Source organism: Grammomys surdaster, unplaced genomic scaffold, assembly GCF_004785775.1.
Source record: "Grammomys surdaster isolate TR1022 unplaced genomic scaffold, NIH_TR_1.0 958, whole genome shotgun sequence".
Classification (NCBI taxonomy): Eukaryota; Metazoa; Chordata; class Mammalia; order Rodentia; family Muridae; genus Grammomys; species Grammomys surdaster.
In genome coordinates, this window is record NW_021605377.1 from 4,141,471 (window position 1) to 4,167,638 (window position 26,168).

The following is a 26,168-nucleotide window of genomic DNA, read 5'->3' on the forward strand; positions in this document are numbered from 1 at the left end:
GAAAGGAAAGGAAAGGAAAGGAAAGGAAAGGAAAGGAAAGAAGGAAAGGAAAGGAAAGGAAAGGAAAGGAAAGGAAAGGAAAGGAAAGGAAAGGAAAGGAAAGGAAAGGAAAGGAAAGGAAAGGAAAGGAAAGGAAAGGAAAGGGACCCTTATAATCAGAATGTAAATTACAGTTACCCAGGGAGGGAGTGGATGGCTTCTTTCGGTGTGTGCTTTGAACTGACCACAGCAATGGTCACTCTGGGCACAAGCCTTCTTCTCCACTGACCACTGAGCTGTAACAGCTTTCATGGGTCAGGTGAACAGCATGGAGAGTATGTCTCAGTAAAGCTGTTTTCTACAAAGAACACAAAGAGCTCTCTGCATATGCTCATTAGAAGGCAGGGGGCATGACCTGTTGCTCTATGGTAATGTCCTTACTAGGCCATTATGCTAAACTCTGCCCTGCAGATAAAAGAAGTAGAAGCAAGGGTTGGGACTGGCTGGGGAGAGGCTCACTGGGTAAAGGGTTCACTGGGCAAGCATGGGGACATGAGTTCAGATCCCCAGCACCCATGTAAAATCCCAGGCATGGTGGCACAGGCCTGTGACCTCAGAGTGAGGGGAGGAGGCAGAGGCAGGAGAATCTCTGGGGCTCACGAGCCAGCCAGTCTAGCCAAGTTGGCAAGTTGCAGGTTTTGAGAGACACTGTCTCAAAAAATTAGGTGGGGAGCTACTAAGGAAGACACCTCTGGCTACCTAGTGTGCACACGATACTGAGCGAACCTACCTGCTGATGCACACGCACACACTACCCATGCACACATGCGCATGCACACACATCCCAAATCAGAAAAAGTGGCATTGGGAAGGCTTGTGTCAATTGCTGCCCCAGAAGCCCCACAGCAGGGCTTTAGAAGGGCTTTTGAGGAAAGTTCACCAGCACTGGGGGTCGACCTGATTGGATAAGAAGCCACAGGAGGAAGGATGACTGTTGGAAATAGCTTGGATGGGCTCTGTCTCTTTAAAGAACAGTGCGCAGGGTGGGTTCCATCTTGCTCCTAAGCCAGGGGTAAATTCTACAAGGGCTGAAGGCTTATAGGGAAACGCGCAGGGGTGGGGAAGGGAGGGCAGGGTACAGGCATCAGAGAGATGCTTCCCAGCGTGTCATAGGCTCAATACAGTCTGCTCACATGACAGACACTAACAAGGAAAGCCTCATGCAGATAGCCACAGGTAGACCATGAAAAGGAAGGTGGGCCATGGAACAGCTAAAATGCCAGCTTTCTTTCCTTCCAGGACAGATCCTGGGAATAAGATGGACCGTGAATATTTGCTGACCTCTCTACCATTCCAAAAGGACATCTCCTACTAAGTTGGCAGGGAACGTACTGTAGTCAACCAGAATAGCTAGGGCTTGTTGGGCATCTATTTGTTGGGCCCTGTGCTAAGTAAGAGCTAGTAACTCATGTAATCATCTGTGAGGTTATTGTTCCATGTGACAGATGTGGAAACTGAGGTCCATGGTCTGTAAATTACACACCATCAGAAACCCATACTTGGAAACATCTGGCTTCTGACCTCTTGGCCAGGGTAGAAGGCTACTTAAGCCAGGACCAAGGCAGAGCAGCACTTGAGTAGGGAGAGCTCTTATTTAAGTGATGGAGATAGCATGAAAAAGTCTGGGTTTTTTATCCCTTCAATACCAGACTCACAAGTATTTATTACTGCCTGTTGCCTGGTAACCTGACAAACACGGGTGTGTGTCCAGTTGAGCCAAGTGACTTTCTGTGGTTTGAAGGAGACAGTTGTGCACATCTGCCTCCTTTCTCTGTGGGGAAGCAGCCCCTGTGTAATCTCCCATGAAATGTGGAAGGAGCAGGAACAACTCTACACCCTTTCCGGTGAGCCCCACACAGCTAGGACAAGGACAGCTTCAGAGAAAGGGGAGCAAGACTCCCCTACAGCAGACACACAAAAGTGATTCCCCGAAAATGAAGGTTGGGGTTGGAAATGACCCCACTGTCACATGATGTCCTGCCACACGACACCCTCACGATCACAAGACACCCTGTCACATGATAACCGCATTATCCTATGATGCTCTCACTGTCACATGACATCCACACTGTCACATGGTACCCTCATTGTCATATGATACCCTCACTGTCACATGACACTATCACACAAGCGGTGCAGAAACCTGAAGTGTGAGCAGTATGGCAGGCAACAGCACAGGGTGTCAGGGCGGGCACCTCTCTCAACTCACTTCCCACCTCCCTAAGATAGTTCACCCTGATGGAAAGAAAAATATCACAAATAAACTGACTTCTAGTTCCCCAGAACTGTCTGCAACCCTGACAGGCCACAGGCTCACCTGCAAGATCAAGTGTGTCAGTAACTGTGCTTAAATATGTCAGAGTGAACACTGGCTTCTCTCTTTGAAGAGGACAGGGCTGTGTAAGTAATCCCAAATATGGCCCTCTCATAGCTCACTATGGGGAGTTGGCATCTGGACCCTTCTTATGAGTAAGTCTCTTACATAAAAGTGACATGGGATTCACAGACAGCCTGTGCACACCTTCCCATAGACTTTTAACTATCTTCATATTCCTTCTATCCCTAACAGAATGTTAATATTACAGACATGGTCCGTATACTGGGTACTGACAAGAAATGTATAGGTGTCCAACACAGTCACACCTTTTCTTCTGTTTCTGCTGAATTCTCAAAATCATGTCTAAGTGTAGCAGACAGGTAAAAAAATTCCTAAACTTTTATGACTTGAATACGTATGCCAATATACATATACACATCTACTGAGTGTGTGTGTGTGCGCTCGCGCACATAACATGCTTTGGGGATTGAATTTACATTCCTAGTTATATTAGGATAATACTCAAATAAGCTCACTAAGCATTTGTAGAGTATATGAATTTGAATATATATAGTCATGTACTTAGTCAAGATTTTTATAACTATATATTTGTATTACTTGAAAGCTACATACATGTATATAATGAATTTTAGTCCACCTCTTTCCCTCTTACCCTCTCATCCCCCCTCCTTCTCCTATTGAAACCCTTCTCCCACTGTCATGCCCTTGTGTACCTGTGTGATCTACCTAGTCTACCGAGTGTAACAGGATTGCCTGCCTGAGCAATGGGTGGGAGGATAGTAACTGCGGCATGGGCAGCATATCAGAGGCTATACCACTGAAGAACGTGACATCCCTTTCCCCAGCCAATGGTAACTAGCAACAGTCCCTCAGGGATGGGTGAAGCCTCGTGATCCTTTTCTCTTCCATGAGGAACTGTTGACTGGCCGGATCTTATACAGGTAGCCACAGCTGGGGTGAGGTACTGAGTATATAGGCCATGCCCAGGAGACACTTTGGCAGCAATGTTTTCCAAATGCTGGCTCTTACAGTCTTTCTACCCCCACTTCCACTTTTTTTTTTTTGGGGGGGGGAGACTGTGTCTTATTGTATAGCCAGTCTGGAACTCGCTGTGTAGACTGCACAAGCCTGGAACTCAAGAGAGATCAGCCTGTCTCTGCCTCTTGAGGGCTACAATTAAAGTCATGTACTACCACACCCAGCATCCCATGGCATATGTCTTAGTTAGGGTTTGACTGCTGTGAACAGACACCACGACCAAGGCAACTCTTATAAACACAACACTTAATTAGGGCTGGCTTCCAGGTTCAGAGATTCAGTCCAGTATCATTAAAGCAGGAGCATGGCAGCATCTAGGGGGCATGGTGTAGGCAGAGCTCAGATTTCTACATCTTAATCTGAAGGCTGCTAGTGGAAGACTGGCTTTCAGGCAGCTAGGAATAGGGTCTTAAAGCCCACAGTGACACACCTACCTCAACAAGGCCACACCTCCAACAGGGTCACACCTCCAAATACTGCCACTCTCTGGGCCAAGCATATTCAAACCATGACAGCATACTTAAGCTAAAACCTTCAACATAAATGCTATCTACATAGATACATGCACACCCCTAAAATGTTACACCTCCTATGAGAGCTTCTAGAAACTTCTGTCTCACCGGTTTGTCAACTCTGTAAATGCTCATCATGTATGTATGGAACATGCTTTACTGGCTGGCACTTGAGTGTTGATCTCAGGTGAATGTCTGACTTTCATGTGCTCAGATGAACTTCTTAGCCAACCAACTCTCATTTTCTCAATGCGTTTCGCATCCTTCTCCCTGGGCCAGCTCTCTAACGCTCCATCCTCTGAAGACTCCCTGGAATTGCAGCCTTTTGCCCTCTGACCTTGCCACGCCCCTGCCCTTTGCTCAGCCCTGAGAAATGTATGTCAGCCGTTCACACAGCCTGCAAGGAAAGCTTCTTGCACCAGCTGGGGCTTTTCTCAGCCTTTTGCTGGGAAACGGGACAACATCGGAGGACCTTTCCCAGAAATATCTACTTGATACTATTGCAAGGCTGTGCTAGGATTAAGTCCTTATCTGTAGAATAGGACTGCCCAACCCACCTAAAGCTTGTAGCCAGATACCCAATAAATCCACACACGAAAAGCCTGAGTCATTTGTCAGCTTTAACATTATCGTCCTTATTTTCTGTCTCCATTTAGCCAGCATTAGTCCATTAGCACTACCTGCTCTTGGCCTGGATGACAGTTTAATAGAAAAAATGAACCTCCTAGATGGCTTGCATATATTCTAGTTTTTTTTTTTTTTTTTTTTTTTTTTTTTTTACAGTTCTGGGTTAAATGGCCCACGGATCTGCAGGCAGATTCTATCTGGTTTATATATCTCAACCAAGCAGGGGAAACACGATGCTTGATTTAGTTGGATCCAGACAAGGAAGAAATGTGAGGTTTGTGGTATATAATGCCGAACACAGCCAGCATTTGACATTCACCAAGAAAACCTCACACGACCCAATTAATTCCCAGGGCTGGGAGGGAAGGGACAAGGGCAGTGGCCTTCAGGGACCCACTGCTAAACTGAGGACTCTTGGGATTCACAGAGAAGGGGATCACAGCCTGTGACAGAGACACTGCACATCAGATCCTGTGCAGAGGTACAGATGAGAACCAGACAGCCAGACGATGCCAACTGCTGCTTGATGCCTCTCAAAGGAGAACCCGTGCTGCCACACAAGGAGGCATAGCCTGGCTTCCTGATGGTGGCTCTGGCTCCAAAGGAGGATGACTAGAGGCTGCTGGCCCCAAGGCCTGTCACCGAGGTCCCTGGCATAGGGAACCAGGAGCCTGAGTGCTAGCAGACACGGGATGATGGGTTTCTGTGGGACATCTTCTCACAGAAACTGCTTCGTACAAACTGAGCTGTGGGAAAGTCACATGGCTTGTAACTGTACCTGAAGTCTAAACTGGACTGTCTCAGACAGACCTGAGACATTTCTGTTCAATGACCATGCCCCCTTCCAGAAGGTAACTGCCCTGGGTCCACAGGTTGTTACTAATGTCAAGGCACCAGAATCCAGAGCTTTTACATTCCAGAGCAGCAGTGGGGTTGGCTGACAGGGGCCCAGGAACTGAGTGGGTCCCTGCTAAGGAAGTAAGGTCCTTACTGAAGAAAGGCTCCTTCTGCCTCCTTGTAAGAAGGTTTACTTCCTATAACCACAAACATACGTGACTATTTTGCCCATCCCTGGGGCAGGGAGGCACCTGCTTTGATGGGATACCCTGGCATTGAAGCACTGGGACCCTATAATCCCAATCTTGACTAGCCATCAACAACCAACCGTAAGTGGTATACCACCTAAGAAGAGTGACAGAAAATGATCATGGACTACACATGGCTTGGTGTGGAACCAGCAGTTCACACAACAAAGACCAACACCAATGGACCAGTATTATACGAAATAACACTGGTATAGCAGACCTGGGTTCAAGTCCAAGCCATTCTACTTAGTATAGCCTGGGAACGTTATTGAACTTCCATAGGCCTCAGTCTGCCGTCTCTAAAACTGAAAGAAAAATATCATAGGCCTCAGTTTGCTGTCTCTAAAACAGAAAGAAAAATAGCTCATGAGATAGTTTGCTCTTAGAGGCTGATAGGTGTCTATACTCTGCTCACAGAGTCCTTGAAACAAGACTGGACACAGCTGGATTCTGCGTGGCCAACAGTGATCATCTGAACACACTGTTCTATTATTCTGCTGTGGGGCAATCAGAATTCCTTAGCTGGCAACTCACTCTAAAGCCTGTGAGGAAGCCTCACACCACTCAAACGCCCATTTTACAGACGAGGGACCCACAGTTTTGAGCTGAGTTCCCACAGTCTCCAGCAGCAGGGATGGCGTGTCTCCAAGTCACTGGCTTCCCAGCCAACACCCCACATAAGTTCATCATCTGAGGTCATGTCCAGACTGGAGGCTGACTCATTCTCCTGACACAGATCCCAAAGTGTCCCCTCTCCAAAGTTAGAATATAATGCCCACAGGACACATGCTCAATGTACTCTCTCCATTAACCAACAAACTACCCACAAACCCTAAGAGACACTTTGCTTTAGAAGTGTCCAGGCTCTGCAAAAACGGAACCAGAGTGAGTCCGGTAAGCCTCCAAGTGTTAATGTCTATGAGCAGTGTAGGCCCTGCCTCATCTCAGCCTGGGGCCTGTGAGCTGGCAGGGGCTCTAAGCCGCAGGTTAGTTTTATTGGAGTCAGCTCTGAATGTTTCAGGTAAGGCTGCGTCACATTTGCCCCCAAGGAGCACTTCTAAAAGGCTCCTTGACCCCATCCACCTGAGCTACTTTTAACAAGGCAGCCTTCTCTACTCCCACAGTGTGGTTGGATGGTATTTTCCCCCCAGAACTCATGCCTCCTCAGAAGCTCAGAATGTGACCTTATTTGGATATAAGATCTCTGCAGATGAAAATGGCCAAGACTTCAGATTCAGGGTAAGCAGGAGGTACAACGACTAGTGTCCTGTCAGAAGAGGACAGGGAGGGGCACTCAAGAAAGAAAAAACACACATGTAAAGACAGAGGCAGAGAATGGGGGGATACAGCGATGGAGCGTCAAAGACTGCAGGGAGCTACCAGGGATAGAGGCAGGGTATCTTCCTTGAAGCCATCCAGGGGCCCAGCTAACACCTAGCTTCAGATTTTTGGCTTCCTGGGGGGACAATAAAATTCTGTTACTTTGAGCTACCAAGTCTGGGGTTATCTGTTACAGCAGCCTCATTGAGGGGCTTCTTAAAGTTGTCTCTGCTCAGCAGAACCATGGCCTCTATGAAGCTCTTAGCATGCCTTCTACACTGGATGTTGGTCTTAGGCACCAGGCTAGGCAGAGCTGGAGCACCCATTGTCTAAATCTTAAGTTTGGAGCACACCCACACACGCATGTGCACACACCACCCCAAACTTCTAAGAATAACACGCCCTAAGTTTGGCTCCAAGTTGGCCTGCTCCACCAGTTCCCGGCCTCCAAGTTTTCTTGTGGTTTGGGTTAAGATTTCTTTGTTTTCTGCCATTGGTAAACTGCAATGTGAATCAGCTTACCAAATGTGGCCACTTAACAGAAGGAGGGCTCCTCAGACTCGCCTGAGCCACCCTGGCACCCTGAGGGTGTTACAAATGGGGAACTCCTCTTCTTGCTGGTCTGCCAGGATACCCTATCCTGGGAGACTCACACTGGATGCTGAGGGCATCTTTCTCCTCTGCTCCCTTTGCAGCTGCTTCTTCCTGGGTTCAGCCCTAATTTTACCCTGGCTCGCTGAAGCATTCCTCCAAGAGTGTTTGTCCTCAATAAATTGAACCATAAGACTGTTCTGCCAGCATAAACCTTCCCGGGCTGGGTTGGGGAATTACAATGGTTCTCCATTTTGAGTGGCCAACTCTAATGATGCCAGTCGGCATGGGGGTATCAGGACCACAGGTGGACAGAAATACACTCCGACCCTGTCTTTGCCGTATGGATTTTTGACATCCCATATTGGAGACAGACCTTGGGTTCAAGTCTCTGGCACTGTCCTGATTTATTTTTTGTCTATTTGACACAAACTAGAGTTGTCTGGGACAAAGGAACCTTAATTGAGAAAATGCCTCCATCAGATTGCCTGTTGAAAATCTGCAGGGCATTTTCTTGATTAGTGATTGATGTGGGAGGGCCCAGCCCACTGTGGGCGGTGCCACCCATGGGCAGAAAGTCCTGAGTGGTATAGGAAAGCAGGCTGAGCAAGTCATGGGAAGCAAGCCAATAGGCAGAGCTCCTCCATGGCTTCTGCATCAGCTCCTGCCTCCTGGCTCCTGCCCAGCCTTCGCTTCATGACAGAAATAAACCCTTTTCTCCTCAAGTTGCTTTTGATCATGGTGCTTTATAACAGCCATTGTTAAAAGCACACTAAGACAAGCACCTAGAAAAAAAAAGGAAGAAAAATAATAAAAATAAAAGTATTCTCTCTCCTTTTGGGATCCTTGCTTGTTAGAGGTGCAGACAGCAGGCAAGGTGGTTTCTTCAGGCCTTTCCAGTGCTGGCCTTTCACAGTGACAGATTTCCTCCTATGCTAAGGAGGATGCCTGCTCGTTCCTCATGCATACAATTCTACAGTTACAGGAAGCTACCACAGCAGGCACTGCAGGGACTAACTATAGTGGTGTTCAGAAAACCCGTGGGGGAGGGGTGGAGGCGGGCAGTAAAGTGGATGGGAGGGGGCACGGAACAGGGAAGGCAGATATGAAGCGGGGGCTGACATGGTACAGTCAGCAGCAGATGTGGCCTGAAGCAGGCAGGCAGGGCTAATGGGGAGGCTAAAGGCAGGAATGTTCAGAACCCGGAAGAGGGAGGCCAGAGAGTTTGGGGATTTCCTGGGGCCACTGGGTGGTTATGGTGGTACAAAATCAGACAGGAGGGGCATACCAGACTGTCTTCTTTCTGTCTGTCTCTGTCTCTCTGTCTCTGTCTCTGTCTCTCTCTGTCTCTCTCTGTGTGTATGTATATGTACATGTATATGTATATGTATATATTCTCAACAGAGAGATATGCAATCCTGGCTGGCCTCAAATTCACTATGTGCATGAGACTGGCTTCAAACTCTGTCTGCCTCATCTCTCCAGCCCCCAGCCTGGCTTCCTTCAGGAATGGTGTGTTCTCTGGGGCAACCAACTAATACCCCTCCCCCCCCCCCACAGCCAGCTCAGAGCACCTTACCACCTAACACAAAGAGCTCAGAACAGTCTTTCCATTGACCACTTGAGCAGTCAATGTTGGGGCCTCTCCTTCTCTTGGCCTGCATCAGAGATAGTGATGAAGGATGAAGACTCCAGCCTAGGCTCCCAGCGATGTGCACAAACTACTCAGCCAAGGTCAAACTTCTAGGATGAATGCTCGACCCTAAGCAGCTGATTAATCTTGGGTGTGCGGCTTAACCCCCATGTACCTGAGACTCAGCATCTCTGTCTCTAGAATGGATCCATCACTGGCCACAAGGCCAGATGCCTTAGGAGTTAACAAATGTTCGATGCCTAGCACAGAGCCCTACACAGCATGCCCCATACACGTGAGCTTCCCTCCTGGCGTCACCATCTGGGGTAAGAGCTGAGCCAGTGAGAAGAGTGGGAAGAGGCCGCCCAGAGGAGCAGCTGGTGGCTGGTGGGTGGTGGGAGGTGTGATGTGAATGTTGGCGTTTTTTGTCAGTTTGTCTACACAATCCTTAAATTTTCCTGCAGCTAAGAGCCCGGAGCAGGAATGCTGGTGCCTGCCAAGGGGGACTCGGTGTGGGCAAGGGCAAGTGCCTGATGCAGCGATTTGGCAGGGCTGTGGGAGCCTGGGCATCTGAGTACCATGCAGCAGCACCATCAACATGTTAACTGTGCTCTCAAGACTGCAGCATCCCGTTTCTTAGCAACCATTCTATTTGGAGGAATCTGGAGGGCTACGGGGACACCAGCTTGGAAGCATGTGCAAGACAGGAAGCACCCCCAAATAACACCTCCGACCCCTTGCACTCCCACACCCTGCCACCTTATGCTGGTTGCCATCTCCTGGACAAGGTGGCCAGCTTAGAAGCCCTCCACGGGGATGTTCAGCTACCAAACAGGTCTCCAGGCAGCCTCCAGGGCCAAGTTCATGCAGGGAAGCCCTGCTTACTTACACCCTTGGCCTCTGGACAAGAGCCCAGGTGCCATCTGCTGTCCTCTAACAATCTGAGCAGCTGACATGGTACAAAAAGACACCCAGCAGAGGGCTCAGGGTCTCTATTCGCAGGCCAAGGGCCAGGCGGAAAGGTTCCCAACCACACACAGAGCGCTGTGACAACAGCCCAGATGGGCGTTCGAGGAAGTTCCAGGGTAGGAACACCTGCTGGACTCATTCTTTCTCCACTCTGAAGATATATCATTTTATCTTCTCAAAAATTTAATTTGGGGGGTATTAAAGGATCCCACTGAAGCCGAGGCTTTTTGGCACAGACAGCTGACTTCAGGTACACATTAATACCCACATTTTCTCAGTGTGATTGCATACCCGATTTAAAACAAATTACCCAATTAAGCTAAGAAGGTGATGTGTTCAACTTCCTGGGATTTGATGCCAGTGACTCTGTCTTGACTGCTCTCCCCTAATTTCCCTCCAATTAGGTAACCATCCCGCAGTACCCCTGCGAGGATCAGCTGGCATGTTGCTGTGGAGACGGAAAGACCGTTCATCCCACTGCCAGTTTGTCTGTGGCTGAGAAGGGAGCTGGCAAAGATTCCAGCCTCCCCCTGGGAGGAATGCTCATTGCCAATGGCAGAGACAATAGGTCTGTTGGATGGAACGGGTAAAGGATTAAATAAGCTTCCGGGTCTGGGTCTCCTGTCTGTAGCAACCCAGGTCAGCTTCCCATGAGCAGCTGCACCTGCAGGCGGGCCAGGCAGTGACAGTCTCCTTCCCTGTCCCTGGGGTTGCTGGGGGCTGGGGAGGGGGGTGGGCTGCAGGCCTTGGTTCTGATGTCCCGATGTGGCCAATCCACTCAGTGTGGGCCATGCTTTCTCAATAACTGGCCAAGAGGATCAGAGTGGTAGCATCTGAGCGCGAAGCCATCGATGCCAAGAAGCACAAGGGATGTGGATTTTTATTTTCCAAAAATTCAAATCGAATCATGGCTCCTTCTTGCCTCCCATACTTTACCGGCTCTCTCAAGAAAGTGCCAATTGCTGCTCCATGCTTCTCCCCGCCTGCCCCCCCCCCCCGGTCTTGTCTCAACCTCTTTCCCTAAATAAATACTCTGCACTTGGAAAGGTCCAACGCTCATACCTCCCATCTGCCCACACTGCTGTACTCCGCTTGGCATTCCTTCCTAACATCTCCCAGCCTGGCACCAGCTGAACTCAGGTTCAGGAGCTCCTGGTCAACAAGTATCTTGACCCCCCAGAAATCTCTCCATCTCTACTCCCCCTTCTTCCCTCCTCCGGAAGGCCCAGCACCACATCACGGCTAGCACTTTCCATAATCCAGGTTGTGGGAATGATTTACACGGCTGTCCCCAGCCCCAGAGTTGCCAAACCATGCAAGGGGGAGGGACATTTTCAATGAACCGGCTGAGGGACTTGAGGACATGGGAACAGAGGTGACAGGGAAGGATCTTGTCCAGGTCAACCTGTAAGCACCCAAGAGCTGTTACATAGGGAATGAATGGGGCTGGGGAGGTGGCTCAGTGCTTAAGAGAACTGATTTTGATTTTCCAGAGGAAAGGGCTTAATTCCCAGCACCTACATGGCACCTCAAAACCGTCTGTAACTCCAGTCCCAGGGACTGACACCCTCTTCTGGGTCCAGGTATGCATGTAGGATACAGACATACATGCACATCAAACACCCATACACATGTCATTTTTTAAGTTAATGAAAGCAGCATTGCCCTTTGGTCCACGGAGGGGGAGGGCAGCTACACTGACTGTTCATCAGTCTCTCCCTCCTTCCTTGATTTAAAACCAAGCACGCTCAGTACCGTGGAGGAGTAAAATGTCAGCTTACTAAAATCTCTGAAAGACAACCTTATGATTACATCATCAAGTCTACCTTTCTGGTGTGATGGTTTAAAACTAATTGGGGGTGGGGAGCTTACTAAACCCTTCATCAACTCATCAGAGCTGAGCTGAGAAGCTCATCCAGAGAGTCAGTCATTCAACACCAGGGAAGGCAAGCTATCCCAAGAAGGTGAGTACCACTCAGAGCCCTGGTCACTCTACCACCTCTGCCTTCCACTGCCAAAGACTCAGTGGTCCCTCAATGCCTAAGAGTTTCTGACCAGGGGCCCCTCAGCCATTACCCATCTGCCCTGTCCCCCAGACCCCTCTACCACCCTCCCAGAAGTAAAGCATGCTGCTTCCTGGACTGGGTATCCCCCTGTCCTGGAATGCTACTAAGGTTTGCCCAGTAGCCTCTTCAAAAGCTCCGGGTAGGCTTTTGCTAGAGTTCGTTATTGCAAACCCTGACGGCCCTCACCTCAGACTTTCCTATCATAATGCATATGTCCATGAGGGAATATAGAGATGTACGGGTAGACACTGTGACCACCCCAGAATCTGAGCCATCGGGCATGGTTTTCCTCTCAGCCCAGTCACCTCTTAAAGCCCTTGTTGTCACAGACACGGTGTGACACACGTGCCACTGAATCTAGTGTCATCCCTGTCATAGCATTAAGGAAGCTAAGGCCCAGAGCAATTGCTTCTCCTGCAGCTGGATTCTAACCCAAACATCTAGTGCAAAGGCCACATCATGCCCACCTCTCTGTTACAATCTGTGGGCTGGAGGGTACATGTTTTGAAGGGACACTGAGCCCTTTACCCTGCCAGATGTCATGAACACAAAGTATTTTTCCTCAGTGTCTTCTTGTATAGCTTTTTTTTTTAAAAAAACACATTTCTCCTCTGCCCACTTTTAATATGCTGGAACAAGCTAAAAATACAACATATACCATATAAAAATAATGCTTCTCTCAGGCTTGTCTTTTCTGGCAGAGAAACTTCCCTATTAGGACAAACCAAAGGATGTGCATTTTCAGCCGCCAGGGATAGGACGCATGCAAGAGAAGGCCAGAGAAGACAGCAGACAAAATTACCATGGCTCTGCAGAGTGAGACAGCCACAGAGTTATCCTACTCACAGGCTGAGGGTGAGGGAGGAGGGGGAAGAAGAGGGTTTCGATGACTGTCATACTGAGAAGCAGCAGGGACCAGCCTGAATCTGCCTGTGAAACAGGGCAGGACATCACACCCAGGCCCGCGTGACCTAAGGGCTTTATATCCATAGAGGCTCTGATCCAAGCTGCCCTTCCAATGAGAGGTCGGACATTTATGTCGACCATGATTGCCAGCCTAATGTTGTTAGAGTTAAAATAGTTTAAACCAGTTTAATGGATGCAGGAGCTCACCAGAGGGCATCTGGCAAAGCTGGAAACGTTGGCCAGGAAAAAAAAGCAAAATAAATGATCTTAATGCTGCAGTGGCCGCTTTCTTCCTATGTTTCCCTCCTGGCTCTCCTGTTCCTCCTTCTCCCCTCTTTCTCTCCTTCCTTTCACCATCCTCCTCTTCTCTTCCCTCCTCCCCCTCCTCTTTCCTTTTCTAACTGTATTGAGAGTCTATGGTCGGCCATGACTGGAGTGTGTCCCCAGAGTTCCTAAGTCCTCAATGTGGCAATGCTGCACCTTTTAGAGTTGGGGACTGTGTCATGTGATCATGTGTCATGTCACTGAGGGTGTGGGAGAGATGCTCTTGCAGGGATAGATCTTATGAGAGTGGGCTGTTGTTTGTCCTGCCATGACGCCATCCTCCTGTTACGACACAACCACCAAGGAGACCCTTACCAGAGCCACTGCTGTGCTTCTGAATCTCCAGAACTTTCTTTGTACACTCAGCCTGATGTGTTGTGTCATAGCAACAGAAAACAGGCAAATGCAGAGTGTACAGTGACATCTGTTTGAACTTGTTTCAGTCTTAAAACCCTTGATAATAAAAACTCCTGAGCTTAGAACAGCATATGGGCATCCCACCTGACCTCAGAGGTTCCAAGGCAGAAGTGAAGGTTTGTGTCTTAAGGAACAGCACACGGCAGGTGGGTTCCTGGCCACTGCCACCCACTGGCTGCATGGGCTTGAGTGGTCTCCCAACCAAATCTGAACATTCTGCTTTGGATAGGAGGTCTGGTGCAGAGCCTGTCTAATGGGAGTGTCATCTAGTTGAAAGAGACAACAGGAAGTGCCCAAGACAGGGTCCTAGGCTCCTAACAGACCAACAGCTATGACACTGCCTTTTAAAAAAGTGTGTGTGTGCGTGTGTGTGTTTGTGTATATATGAACTATACTTGTGTGTAGGGGTGTCTGTTTGTGTATATATGAATTATACTTGTGTGTAGGAGTGTGTGTGTTTGTGTGTATATATATTGTGCTTGCATATGTGTTTGTGTGCATACATCTGTACTTGTCAATGTATGTGAACTGCACTCGTGTGTGTCCATGTGCGCATATATAGGTATGCTTGTGAGTATGTATATTGTACTTCTGTGTCTATGTGTGCTTTTGTGTGTGCATATATATGTGAACGTGTGCATGAGTATATGTGTGTGTGTGTGTGTGTGTACAAGCATGCGCATCCATGTAGAGGCCAGAGGACTTCAGATGTCACCCTTAGGAACCCCTTTGTGATAGGAGCATCCTTTGTGACAGGGTCTCTCTTTGGGCTGGAGCTCGCCTATTAGGCTAGGCTAGCTGGTCAGTGAGCCCTAAGGATCTACCTGTCTCTGCCTTCTCAGCGCTGGAATTATAATCATGCCTGGTCTTCTCCAGGGGTTCCATGAGATCAGGACCCTCTGCTTGTGGGGACTGCACTTTACTGTCCATCTCTCCAACCTGAAGCTGCTCACTCTAGAGAGCACATGCTTGTCTAAACAAAGGCTGTCGGCCACTAACAATCAATCCCCAGCCCAGGACACAGATCCCTTCATGCTGATGGGACACACGCGCACAGGTTCAATGCCCAGGACTTAAAGAGGTAACTCTAGTCCCAGGCAGAGGCAAGCCCTCTTTTCTTTGACACCTTGATTTAAAACAATAGAAAGGCCAAGTTTCTGGGCTCTCTGCCAGCAGGCAAGACAGACTGTTTTCCTGCAGGGCCCCCCAATTCTCATGGCAGAACACAGAACTTGGGAAAAATGCAAAGCAAGACGCCATCTGCTTGGCTTCCGGACAGTGCAATTAGCTGAGAAGTGCCTTTACATCGTCGCAGGACTGCATTCAGTTGGGATTAATTAATTGCCGTGTTAATGGGAAGCACCTTTAGCGCTCCAATGACATAATCACATACAATTAGGAGCATAGAAAGGAGCCCTTTATAATTAATGATGTCTTCACTTCCTGAAACGTGTAATCCTTCTGTCCTCAATTCCAAAGAGGTTTGCAGACAGAAGGCCCTAAATATAGATCCGGAACTAATATTTAAATCACTTTAAAATTCACCTTTCCATAAGACTAGTGAACCCAGAACAAAAACTCACTTCGGTTTCTAGGATTCTGTGCTTTTTAGTCCATCAGGTTAAATAGTCAGCAAGCACGGGTTCAAACTGAAATGGCCAATAATTACGGGCCTGATATATTTATCCTAAATAGAATGAATTTTGCCCTACCAAGCATACTAACTCATTTGCAAGACATGAATTAAACTCACGCCAATTGTCCTTGCTGTGATTCACCTTTAAAAGCACTCCAGGAGCCGGAGAGACAGGTTAATGCTTAAGAGCACTGGCTGCGCCTCCAGAAGACCCAGTTCAATTCCCAGCTCCCACATGGCAGCTCACAACTGCTGCAATTCCAGTCTCAGTGGATTCGACGCCCTCTTCTGGTACTCCATGGATACTGCGTGCATGTTACACATACACATGCAAGTGAAACACCCATATACATAAAATAAATACACTTTTTTTTTTTAGTTATAGCACTCTGTCCCTCACCTTCATGATGTAAAAATGAGACTGGCTTTGCTTCTAATTCAAGAAGTTACTAACAAGCCAAATGTCACCTGCCAGGCACGGATCTAAGTATTTATCATGCAGCAAATCCTCACAGGGACTGACTGTGGAATCGCTATGCTTCCCATTTCACAGACAGGAATGCTGAGGGGCCAGATCCTTGACAGTAATATTGTGTCCAGGGCTGGAAGTGTAACTCAGTGTTAGAGAACTTGTCTAGCATGTACAAGGTCCCAGGACACAATCCCCAGCACATAAGGAGTGAAATATGGCACCCCTAAACTATCATTTCCCTGGAAAAGTCCTTCTGACTGAACTCCTGACCAGAAAGAATGGACAGACTTGGTAGACTGTAATTCTTGGTTGTTCGTTTGTTTGCTTGCTTGTTTGTTTGTTTTTTTTTCGAGCTTTTAATGTTTCTCAGGGTAGCCCTGGACATCCTGGAACTCACTCTGTAGACCAGGCTGACCTCGAACTCAGCAATCCACCTGCCTCCCGAGTGCTGGGATTAAAGGCGTGCACCACCATGCCTGGCTCAGACTGACTGTAATTCTTATTGTTCCCAGAGCCAGTTGGCATCTTAGCCCTGCTGACAGCCTGACACGAGTAGATGCCTGTCTTTCAGTATAAAGGGGGGAGGGTGCAAGAACTGAGCCCCCAAGGGTTCCCACTGGAGGGGAAACTCTCAGCTGGTTTTTCTCAAAATTAATGGTATAGATTGCCCCCCCCCCATCTTCTTGTGTTTTCTGTGAGTTGTTTGTACACGTGTTCATGTGTAGGCATGTGCATAGAGAAGCCAGGGGACAACCTGAATCATCATTCTCCAGGTTCCACACATCAGCCTTTTTTTAAAAAAACAGGGTCTCTACATAGCCGAGAACTTTGCAATTAGGCAAGGCCGGCTGGCCCATGAGCCTCAGGGATCCTCCTGTCTCCACTTGTCTGGCTCTGGGATACCAAGAGCAAGCATATTCCACCATACCATGCCTTTGTCGTGGGTTCCAGAGATTAAATTCAGATCCTGTGCCTGCAGGACAAGCTCTTCACTAACTGAGCTGCCACCTGGTCAAACCACTTCTGTCTTCTGACTGGATGCACAGCCCAGGCTCATCTGCCTTCCTCAATGAACTAAGAGAGGAGACCCCCTCACCGCCCGCCACCCCACATAGGATGCCCTGCCCCGCCCCTCACCGCCCCACCCCCCCATGACGCCAAGCCTTGCTTTACCTTGTCGTAATAGTATCTCAGCGCTCTGCTGAGCTTGTCGTAGTTCATGTTTGTCTTGTTCTTGCGGAGGCCCCACAGCTTGGCCACTTCTTCCGCCTTGAGGAGCTTGAACTCGCCATCGTTAGATGTCCAGCAGATGAGGTGCTCATGTTTCTGGTCCAGCAGCAAGTGCAAAAGGAACTGCCACAGCGTGATTGCACTCTCCATACCTGGGGTGGAGGGGAGGAGGCAGGCAGGTCAGAGAGTGGGTCTGTGAGCCAGGGGCTGTGCAGGGCTCTGCTCTAAGGCTCTGCTCCACAGAGCTTAAGAGAGAGTACTTTGTACCCCATTCCAATGGACTGCCTAGTCACACACAGGCTTTCTGGTTCCACGGATATGAGCAGCTTTGATCCAGGAACACAATGGCAGTGCCTGAAATTCGCCAATCACACACCAGCACAGACCACCCTGTGCTGGGAGCTATGTAGAATAAACTGACTAAAGGAATGTAGTAAGTTCCCATTGGCTAGTTTCATCTATTCCCGCCCATCACATCAACTGCATCTTGCTCGGTCACACTTGCTGAAGTGTGGCCATGAGCGCCTGCTAGGGCTAAGTGAGGTCACTCAGGGGTCTGGGGTTATGAAGCCATAGCATCCCTTGGTTGAACTGTCCTTTCACCCTATAGAGCTAGCCTTGCTTTGCAGGGAGGGGACCTCAGTTACTCTCTGCACTGCCAATGATCTCAGAACCCAGGACCGTGCTTGCGTAGAGCAGATATCCAGTCAGTAGATGCTGGTTAAGGAATCAGTTGTTGCCAACTGAAGAAGAGAACTTCAATTTCCTAAGCATTTTTCATGTAGTCGCCCAAACCTCACAATCTCAAGCACACCGGCAGGAAGTGGTTTTCCCACCAGGAGAGGAAATCCCATAAGACAATGTTATCCTTCATCTTTGCCTGTAGCGTGAACTCTGGGCTCCTTCCTCCTAACATGCTGCTCGCCGCCTCTTAGATCCTGGTGGACTCCGTTAATCCATACAGGCACGGTTCGGGTGGGATCACTGGACTGTCTGATCTGAACTTTGATCACTTGAGTTTATTCATAAGAAATTACCCCTTTGTTCTATTACACTTGTGTATTGAGTATGTGTGCACCCATACAAAGCATGGCTTGTGCATGATGGTCAGAGGACAACTTGCAGCAGTCCATTCTTTTCTTCCATCGAGTCCTGGGGATTGAACTCAGGAAGTCAGACTTGCTGGCAGGCACCCTTAGACCCACCGAGCCAGCTTGTCAGCGTTACCCGTTTATTTTACTAACGTTCATATAATTAGGAAAAGCCTTCCTACAGGTTAGCTGGTGAGAGCGAACACTGCGGGTGTTTTGATCTGGGCAAATGGAGCTGAGATTTGGGTGCTGAGTCTAGGGGGCTCAGCAAAGACTTCAAGGTGGGGTTTGGGGGTTCTACATCAAGACACACAAAAGCCAAGCTGTGAGGATGTCATCAAGCCTGACAGGATGAGGAAACTCCATCTATGGCAAGGAGACAGTGGGGTCTGTTTGGGACAGCCCAGGGTAACAACAAGGAGGACAGCAAGAAAGATGCCTGGAAGACAGAATACCGGCCACGAGTAGAGTTTTCTACAGTGAGTCCCCTTCAGTCTTTATTCTCATTGCTCTTCATTGAGCAGCTCCTAGGTGGCCTAGGAGCCAGAGAAAGGCAGGCTAGGCAGTTCCCTTCTGATAGATCTCAAACTGCCCGACATCTTTCTGCATCTTCAGGCTGGTCCCATGGGGCAGAAATACTGCTCAGTGACAAGCGCTTGGCCAGCATGGGTTCCACACCACCACAAGAAGCAGCTTTGGGATTCTGACAGCAAACCCCCATTGCAGTATGAAAACCCCTAGTCACCCCTAACAAGCATTCCCTTCCTGCTTCCTCACAGGCCCAGCCAGAAGAAAGAATCCTATTGTTTGTTTCTCTGAGCACCATGGGTGCCACCCGGGTGTCTCTGTTAAAGAAAATTCAGACTAAGAGCGTGCTACAAAAACCCAAGGGTGTTTTATCTATAATTCTTGAAACGAGGTATCTGTAAAGAGATCACCCTTCACCACAGTGGGTCACTGGGTCTGTAAGAGCCAGCCGTGTTACTGCTGACTTCAAACCACACCAGCAACTCCTGAGCTCTGAAAGGGCTGCTGGCAGGACGTGCAAGCATTTGGCTCCAGCCCCTAATGAGCTCGAATAAGCCACACACGTTTCAAATTCATGGGTGTCTCCAGCCAAACCTTCTGGCAATGAGTTTTTAAAATATCTTTGAAATGTAGTGGTCACTCAGAGGAGCCTTCCTGGAGAGGCAGAGAGATGCCAGCCAGTTTGGAGTTCTGCAGAGAGGGACGTGCTTAGCCTGCCTCGCTCTTCCCAGCTTCACTCCTTTAAGGGGCCAGGCAGCACCACACTAAAGTGGGGCCCTACATCCTCAGCACACTGAGAGCTGGGCTTAGCAATGTATCTTGATCTAGTCAGCGAAATACTGGGTTGAAGTGATGAGATATATAGAATTGACCTCAATTTTATCAAAGCCTGGCACAGGTTCAGTCTGAAGAAGCGGAAGTAAAATAAATGCAACAATCAGCCAAGGACTCTTGGGATTGTTACATAGCATCACCACAGCAAAAGCTGACTGCTACAACATCACACATATGTGTCCCTCCCTTCACTAGGTTGCCCTCGGGAGCTCAGGGAGGCATGAAAGGCCAGAAAGGGAGCAGGTCTTTGGTGGAAATGGGGCACTCTGCTTCAGGGCCTCCTACATTTCTGGAACATTCTGAAACAGAGGAAATGGACCCACAGAAGGCCAGGACCTCAGAATCACCCAACAACTCTTAGGACAGAGCACAGTCTGTGAGGTGGCAAGCTGCAGCATGGATCACTCAGAGTTGCTGCGAGCAACTGTGCTCCCTGGAGGTGACTAAGAGCTCAGGCTTCATGTGTGGAGGAAAGCGTTCCACCCAGCACAGACTTGTTCTTCCTCCAAGCTCACACCAGCCACTGCTCTATCCTACTCGATGCCGCTCCAGTTTTGATGACTGAGTCACACCAAGCTCTACTTTGTATCGGAAGCCCAAGCCACACATTACTCAGTGGTGACTTTCAGACATATTTCTCCTCGAGCCAGTTCACAGTCCCACGGTAGAAGCCATCCTGTGGGAGGGGTGGGTCACAGAAGCAGAAGGCGCGGTTCTGACACCCTGCCCTCACATCAAGTGGTGTGACATGGAGTCACAGAGGCAAGATCAGGCTCAGGGCACAAGCCATGTTTCTTTGACTCCGTTTCTACTGGTCATTTTAATTATGGCCGCGCCAAATTTTGTAACTTGCTGATGTTTACATATACAACCATCCAGCATGTCACCCCACTTCTATCCCCAATACCTGTCAATATTTGTCATTTAGAATGTCCAGAAAGAGAACAGTAATAACTCATGTACCTGAGGGTGTGTTCTAAGAACTGTGACCGGCTGTACTTCACTCAGTTTACTGTGGGACTTAACCAAGAGGAAGAATTCCCAAAAGCCTTGCCACTTAGGCAGGCTGGGGCTCCGTTATCGCAGCAAGTGTTTATATGGATACATTGTATCTATGAGACTGTATCGGATTGGAATACCGCATTGATACAATGTCCTGGTAGCAGAGCCGGCTTAAGTTACAGTGTGTCATCAGCTGACATTCATTTGGCCGGTGGCCCAGACCTGCTAGCTTCCAATGACTAGAACACTTGAAAGCAATGCAAGAAATGTGACGAATGCACCCACATCCATTCCCCTGGTAGGCTGGGCTTTTAAATGTTCTTGCCTACCGCACGTTGAGTTTTGTTGGTTCAGGATGTGTCGGCACTCACAAAGGGCACCCATCAAATCAGGATGGTGGGTTCTCTCCTCTATTTTTGGAGCCTCAGACTTCTGTCTTCTATGTCTTCATAAGATAAACAATAGACTATTGTTAAGTATAGGTTTTTAGAACAGAACTTACACTCCCAGCTGTGTACATTGGCTTCTGCTATCAACCCCCCCCCTTCATCCAACCTTCCCACCCTTCCAGCGTCTAGCATTGACTACACTCAAAGTCACTTGTTTAAAGCATTCACAACACACTCTGCTATTGTTTATTTGTTTGCTAATTAGAACATGCTTCTCTTGCCCTGCCCAGATCTTGTTTTGAATACATGGGGTTTTATCAGGTATTTTTATGCCATCCTTTAAAAAAAATTATTATGAGGGGAAGGGCATATGCACATCATAGCATAGGAGCACATGAATGGAGGTCAGAGGAAAGCTTCATGTAGTCAGTTCTCAGGGATGAAACTCCGGTCTCCAGGCTTGCCCGCAAGCACAGTGTCTGCTGACCGTCTTACCAGGTTGAGTCTCATCATGCAGGGACTGTAAATGTTTATGTACCGCATGTACTAATGTTGCTGATTTGCTTGTACACAGTACACAAGTATCAAAACACCACATCACACCTCATAAATACATACAATTACCATGTCAATTAAATGATTAAAATAAAAGAAAATGGCTCATCAGTTCCGAAAAAGCAAACCTCCCTTGAAAGAGGCAGGAAGCAGACTGACAGACTGGCCCTGTTGACAGCCTATCTTTCTTTATTACACTTTTTTACTGTCGTCTTCCCTTCCACGTAAAAGGCAAAGCTGGGTATAAAAGGCTCAGGACAAGCAGCTCTTGAAGGGTGATATGAAATTCAGAAGCAAAAGCCAATCCTCTCCCAGCCCATTCAGATTAACAGCTAGCTTCACACGTGGCAGATGATGTTTGCTGAAACCTGTCCACATCTCACAAAACAAAATGAGACAGGGCCAACAAGACAGCAAGGCAGAGAAAGGCGCTTTTCTCCACAGCCTGGCATCCTGATTTCTATCCCCAAGATCCACAGAGGGAAAGGAGAGAATCAACTCCAACGACTGGCCCTCTGACCTCCACATGTATGCCGTAACACGTGTTCCCAGATACGTATGTGCCCATGCAAGGCGCATGTACATGTGCGCGTGTGTATGTGCACACAGAGAGAGAGAGAGAGAGAGAGAGAGAGAGAGAGAGAGAGAGAGAGAACAAGAATAAATAAATGTAATAAAAATAAATACATTAAAAGCTATGATACTGAGAAAGTCAATGTAGATTTTTTAAATAAGATATATATAACATATAGTATAGTTATTATATATTATATATTATACTATGACCAACTGGAAACATCAAGCTCTACATTCTCTAGCTCTTGCTTCCTTTGCTTTCTTCTTCTCTCTCTCCCTCTCCGTCTCTCCCTCCCTCCCTCCCCCACCCCATATCTATCTTATGCCAAGATGCTGTCTAGCTATTTGGAATACATCAGTAAACAAAGGGACTTATGTCCGTATTGAGCTCACATGCCAGTGGAAGAGACAGGCTGTGAACAACAAAACGCGTGATGAATGAAGTTAGAGTGTGTCAGAAGACAGGGGTTATGGAAAGCCACTGAAGCTGGATGAGGGGACAGGAGGAGCAGGATGTGCGTGAGGGCCTGGGCAGAGGTACAGGGGTCAGAGAAGGTCTTGCTGAGATGGCGAAAATGAAGAAATTTCTTTGTTTAAAAATAGAATTTTCAAACAAGGATAAAAATCATAGTTGCCAGACGGATCAACAATGGACACAGGTCAAATATATTCTTCTACTCACTACTGTCTGGTCAGCCTATTGCCTACTTACTTTGTCTATTAAGACAAAGGAACTACGTAGATTTTATAATGACATCAAAAATATGAATAAGGGGGCATTTACAGATGAGGAAGAATGAAATGAATAAGCAAATGGAGACCAAAAAACGAGGGTGGGAGGGGAACAAAGAAGCACTGTAGGACGGGGCTGGGGATGTACGGACAAGAAGTATTTCACAGCCAGCCCTCTATAATGGACAAAGCTGTAAATTAGCTTCCATAAAAATCAGAATTCCACAGGCCAGAGGGGTCTTCAGATCCTAGATGTTGCCCCGGCTTGACCGGAGCAGGGTTCCTTTTCTACACCTTTAAGGAGTACCCATGTACACTGAGAAGGCTACTTGGCAGGTGAGAAGATTCTGGAGCATCTGTGGGTTCATCTCTGAGCATCTGCTCTGCCTGCCTATAGGATTTTAGGGGTGCCATTTACCTTTCTGTACACGTACGTCCTCAGAGGTAAAGCGATGGTGTAGGTGGATTTAATGGGGATGGTGGTGGAACAGAGGATAAAAATCCTTGCCTTGCAGGGTTATTGTTAAATATTACAAAGTCACTAATCAACTACATCTAGGACAGAGCAGGTACTACTTTAACACTAGCTGCAGTTACTTCTTATACAAGGACAGCTCTTAACAGTTGCTGCCGTGACATCAGATGCGCCCCCCCCCCCAAGCTCAAAGGCATCATCCAGATGCTGTATGTACTGCGGTCTTTGTCATTAGGCAATGGCTTCTACACAGTCACCAGCGTCCAGGTGAATGCTGAACGACATTTGTGTTGGCTTACAAGGTAAACTGGGAATGTAACTATATACATTGTTAGGACTATTGTCTGATAACCTTATAGGTAATAGCACCCATCCTTCCCAGCTAGCATAAGACAGTAATTCCCGAGGCCTCCAAGTTGGGCAGATCATCAGAAAGCGACCCCTACTGTTCCCACTGCCCCTGGGATGCTTTGGCTCCCATGGACCTTGTGTTCCAGGAGAAGGCCAGGGAGTTGAGTGGAGCTGCTGAGTTGGGCGGAGGAGGATCTAGAAAAACAAGTCTCTGTCTGTGGATGACATAACCAAGCCAGCTGGTTAGGGCAACAGACAGAGCAAAGAGGTGGAAGGGGGCACTGGCACTGTGGAGGAGGGATGCTTTCATATACCCCGAGTGACTGAGCGTCCTCTGCCTCTGTGTTTTCAGTGCTCAGCTTTTTACATATGTAAACATGAGATGATTTTCTGTTCTTCTCAATCATCTCTCTTTGTTAACTTAGGACGGAACCACAAAGTGAAAGAAGCTGTAGAAGCTGTAGGTGGAACAGACTGGCTGCTCTTGCTAGCATCCCCCACACACCAGGAGACTGCCTACTTGAGAAGTGGTCTTTGGACTTCCAGAGGTCCCATCACCCTGGCATCCTCCCTTCTCAGAATCTCAGGTCCTCTTATTGGAGGACACGCTACCTTCCATCTGCCACAAGGTGGCGCCAGATGTCCTCCTGTGAGCTGGCTGCAGACTCCTCACCCAGAGCCGGAGGTTTGAGCTGCTTCTTAGAAATCCAAAACTTTGCTAGCTTGTTCTTCCTTTTCTTTTTCTTTCTTTTTTTTTTCTTTCCTACTGATTGACACCTGATGACCTCTTTGCACATTGTCAGCTTTGCTTCTGGGATTGCACAGAGTTGGCAGCTAAGAAGGTAAAAGGACCTTCTGATTTTCTTTCTTCCTGCTTTGATTAGAGACAGAGTCTCACTATGTAGCCCTAGCTGTCCTGGAACCCACAGAGGTCCACCTGCTTCTGCCTCTTGAGTGCTGGGATTAAAGGTGTGCATCACCACACCTGCCGTCTGAAAACAAAGGATATTCCTGTGTGAAGGACACACAAAAGAGAGGCTCAGTAAGCATGCCGTCTTTTTGTTAAAATGTGTGTGGATCCAGAAATGAGAAAAACAAAAACAAAAAGACAAGCTCTTGCTGACATCTCTACTGGATGCAGCTCCTTGTCCAATGAGGAAAGGGTTCAGAGCATTTCACTGCTGTCCAAGGGGATGGACAAAACCCACAAACCCACTGAAACCAAGGAACAGGAATACATCTGAGGTCTGCCAGGACCCAGGACAGGCAACTTTTAGGCATGCAAGGGTAACTTGCTAAGTACGTGAACACACAACACCATCAAATCTGACATCTTTTTGTCTTAGGCAGTGGTTGGTTCTCAACCTTCCCAATGCTACAACAGTTCCCCGTGTTGTGCTGACCCCCAACCATAAAGTTATTTTGTTGCAACTTCATAACTGTAATTTTGCTACTCTTGTGAATCATAATATGAATATATGTGTTTCCCGATGGCCTTAGCAAAAGGGTCATTTAATCCCCAAAGGAGTCATGACCTGCAGGTTGAGAACCTCTGGTGCATATTTTTTTTCTGAGATGAACCTAAGATTACTATGATTTATTTTCAAGAAACATTTTAGTCATTGCTGGCTGTCACAAGTAAAAAACAAATGTACAACGTCCTTCAAAGGGTCCATGTTCCTCAAAGTTCTTCCCGTGGGATAACCAATGCTTTCATTTGTTCTGTAAACAATCTACAGATTCATGTTTTTCCAAACATACATGAGAAGAGCAAAGAGAAGCGAGCTCTGTTCAACCTAGAGATGTATCCTCTAAAACCATGCAAAGCGGTTCGCCGTGTTTTAAAACTGAATCTTCCATCTGAGGAGAGAATTTTCAGGAGAAATTACTGCCCTGATGGCCAAATGGAATTGCAACTCACTGTGTATACAAACTGCTCAACTCTCCTGGAACGAAGTCATCTATGGGTAAATCAGAAGTGACTGGATTGGCTTGCCGGTGGCTCACATACAAGCATGTTTTCTTTGGAAAACTAAGTAGATGGCTACACTGCCTCCATTGGGACAGTGTCTATGGACCATTCTACTTCCTCCAACATCCGCAAATTCATCCACTTCCCACCCCACCCCAGCAGGGCACAACCTCGCCCTATCTTATCCCACCTTTTCAGATCTCTCTAGATGGTGTAACATGGTTCTTTGATCTCTAACATGGCAATGTCCCAAAGCTTCCTAAAGGTACAACTTGTTCTTTCTGGGCTTGGAGAAAAGGTGAGCCACCTAGCAGATAAATAAATATCGGGTGTCCCAGAAGCACACACCTTCTGTGTACCTCAAAGATGCAAGTCGATTCTAATTGGGATAGCCTCGGGAAAGCTCAAAATCTTGCTTGCTATCCAGCTACCGCAAAGCTCATGTGCATATCTTATGATA

The 26,168-nt window shown here is 47.8% G+C and overlaps 1 protein-coding gene across 1 annotated transcript in view; it reads right to left on the reverse strand.

The window, feature by feature from the left end:
- Positions 1-26,168, reverse strand: part of Elk3 (ETS transcription factor ELK3) — a 63,790-nt gene that overhangs the window by 20,638 nt on the left and 16,984 nt on the right. Inside the window, exon 2 of the mRNA XM_028783065.1 lies at positions 17,147-17,355. Coding sequence (XP_028638898.1) covers positions 17,147-17,353 — 207 coding nt within the window. The 5' untranslated portion in view covers positions 17,354-17,355. The remainder of the gene's footprint in view (positions 1-17,146; positions 17,356-26,168) is intronic.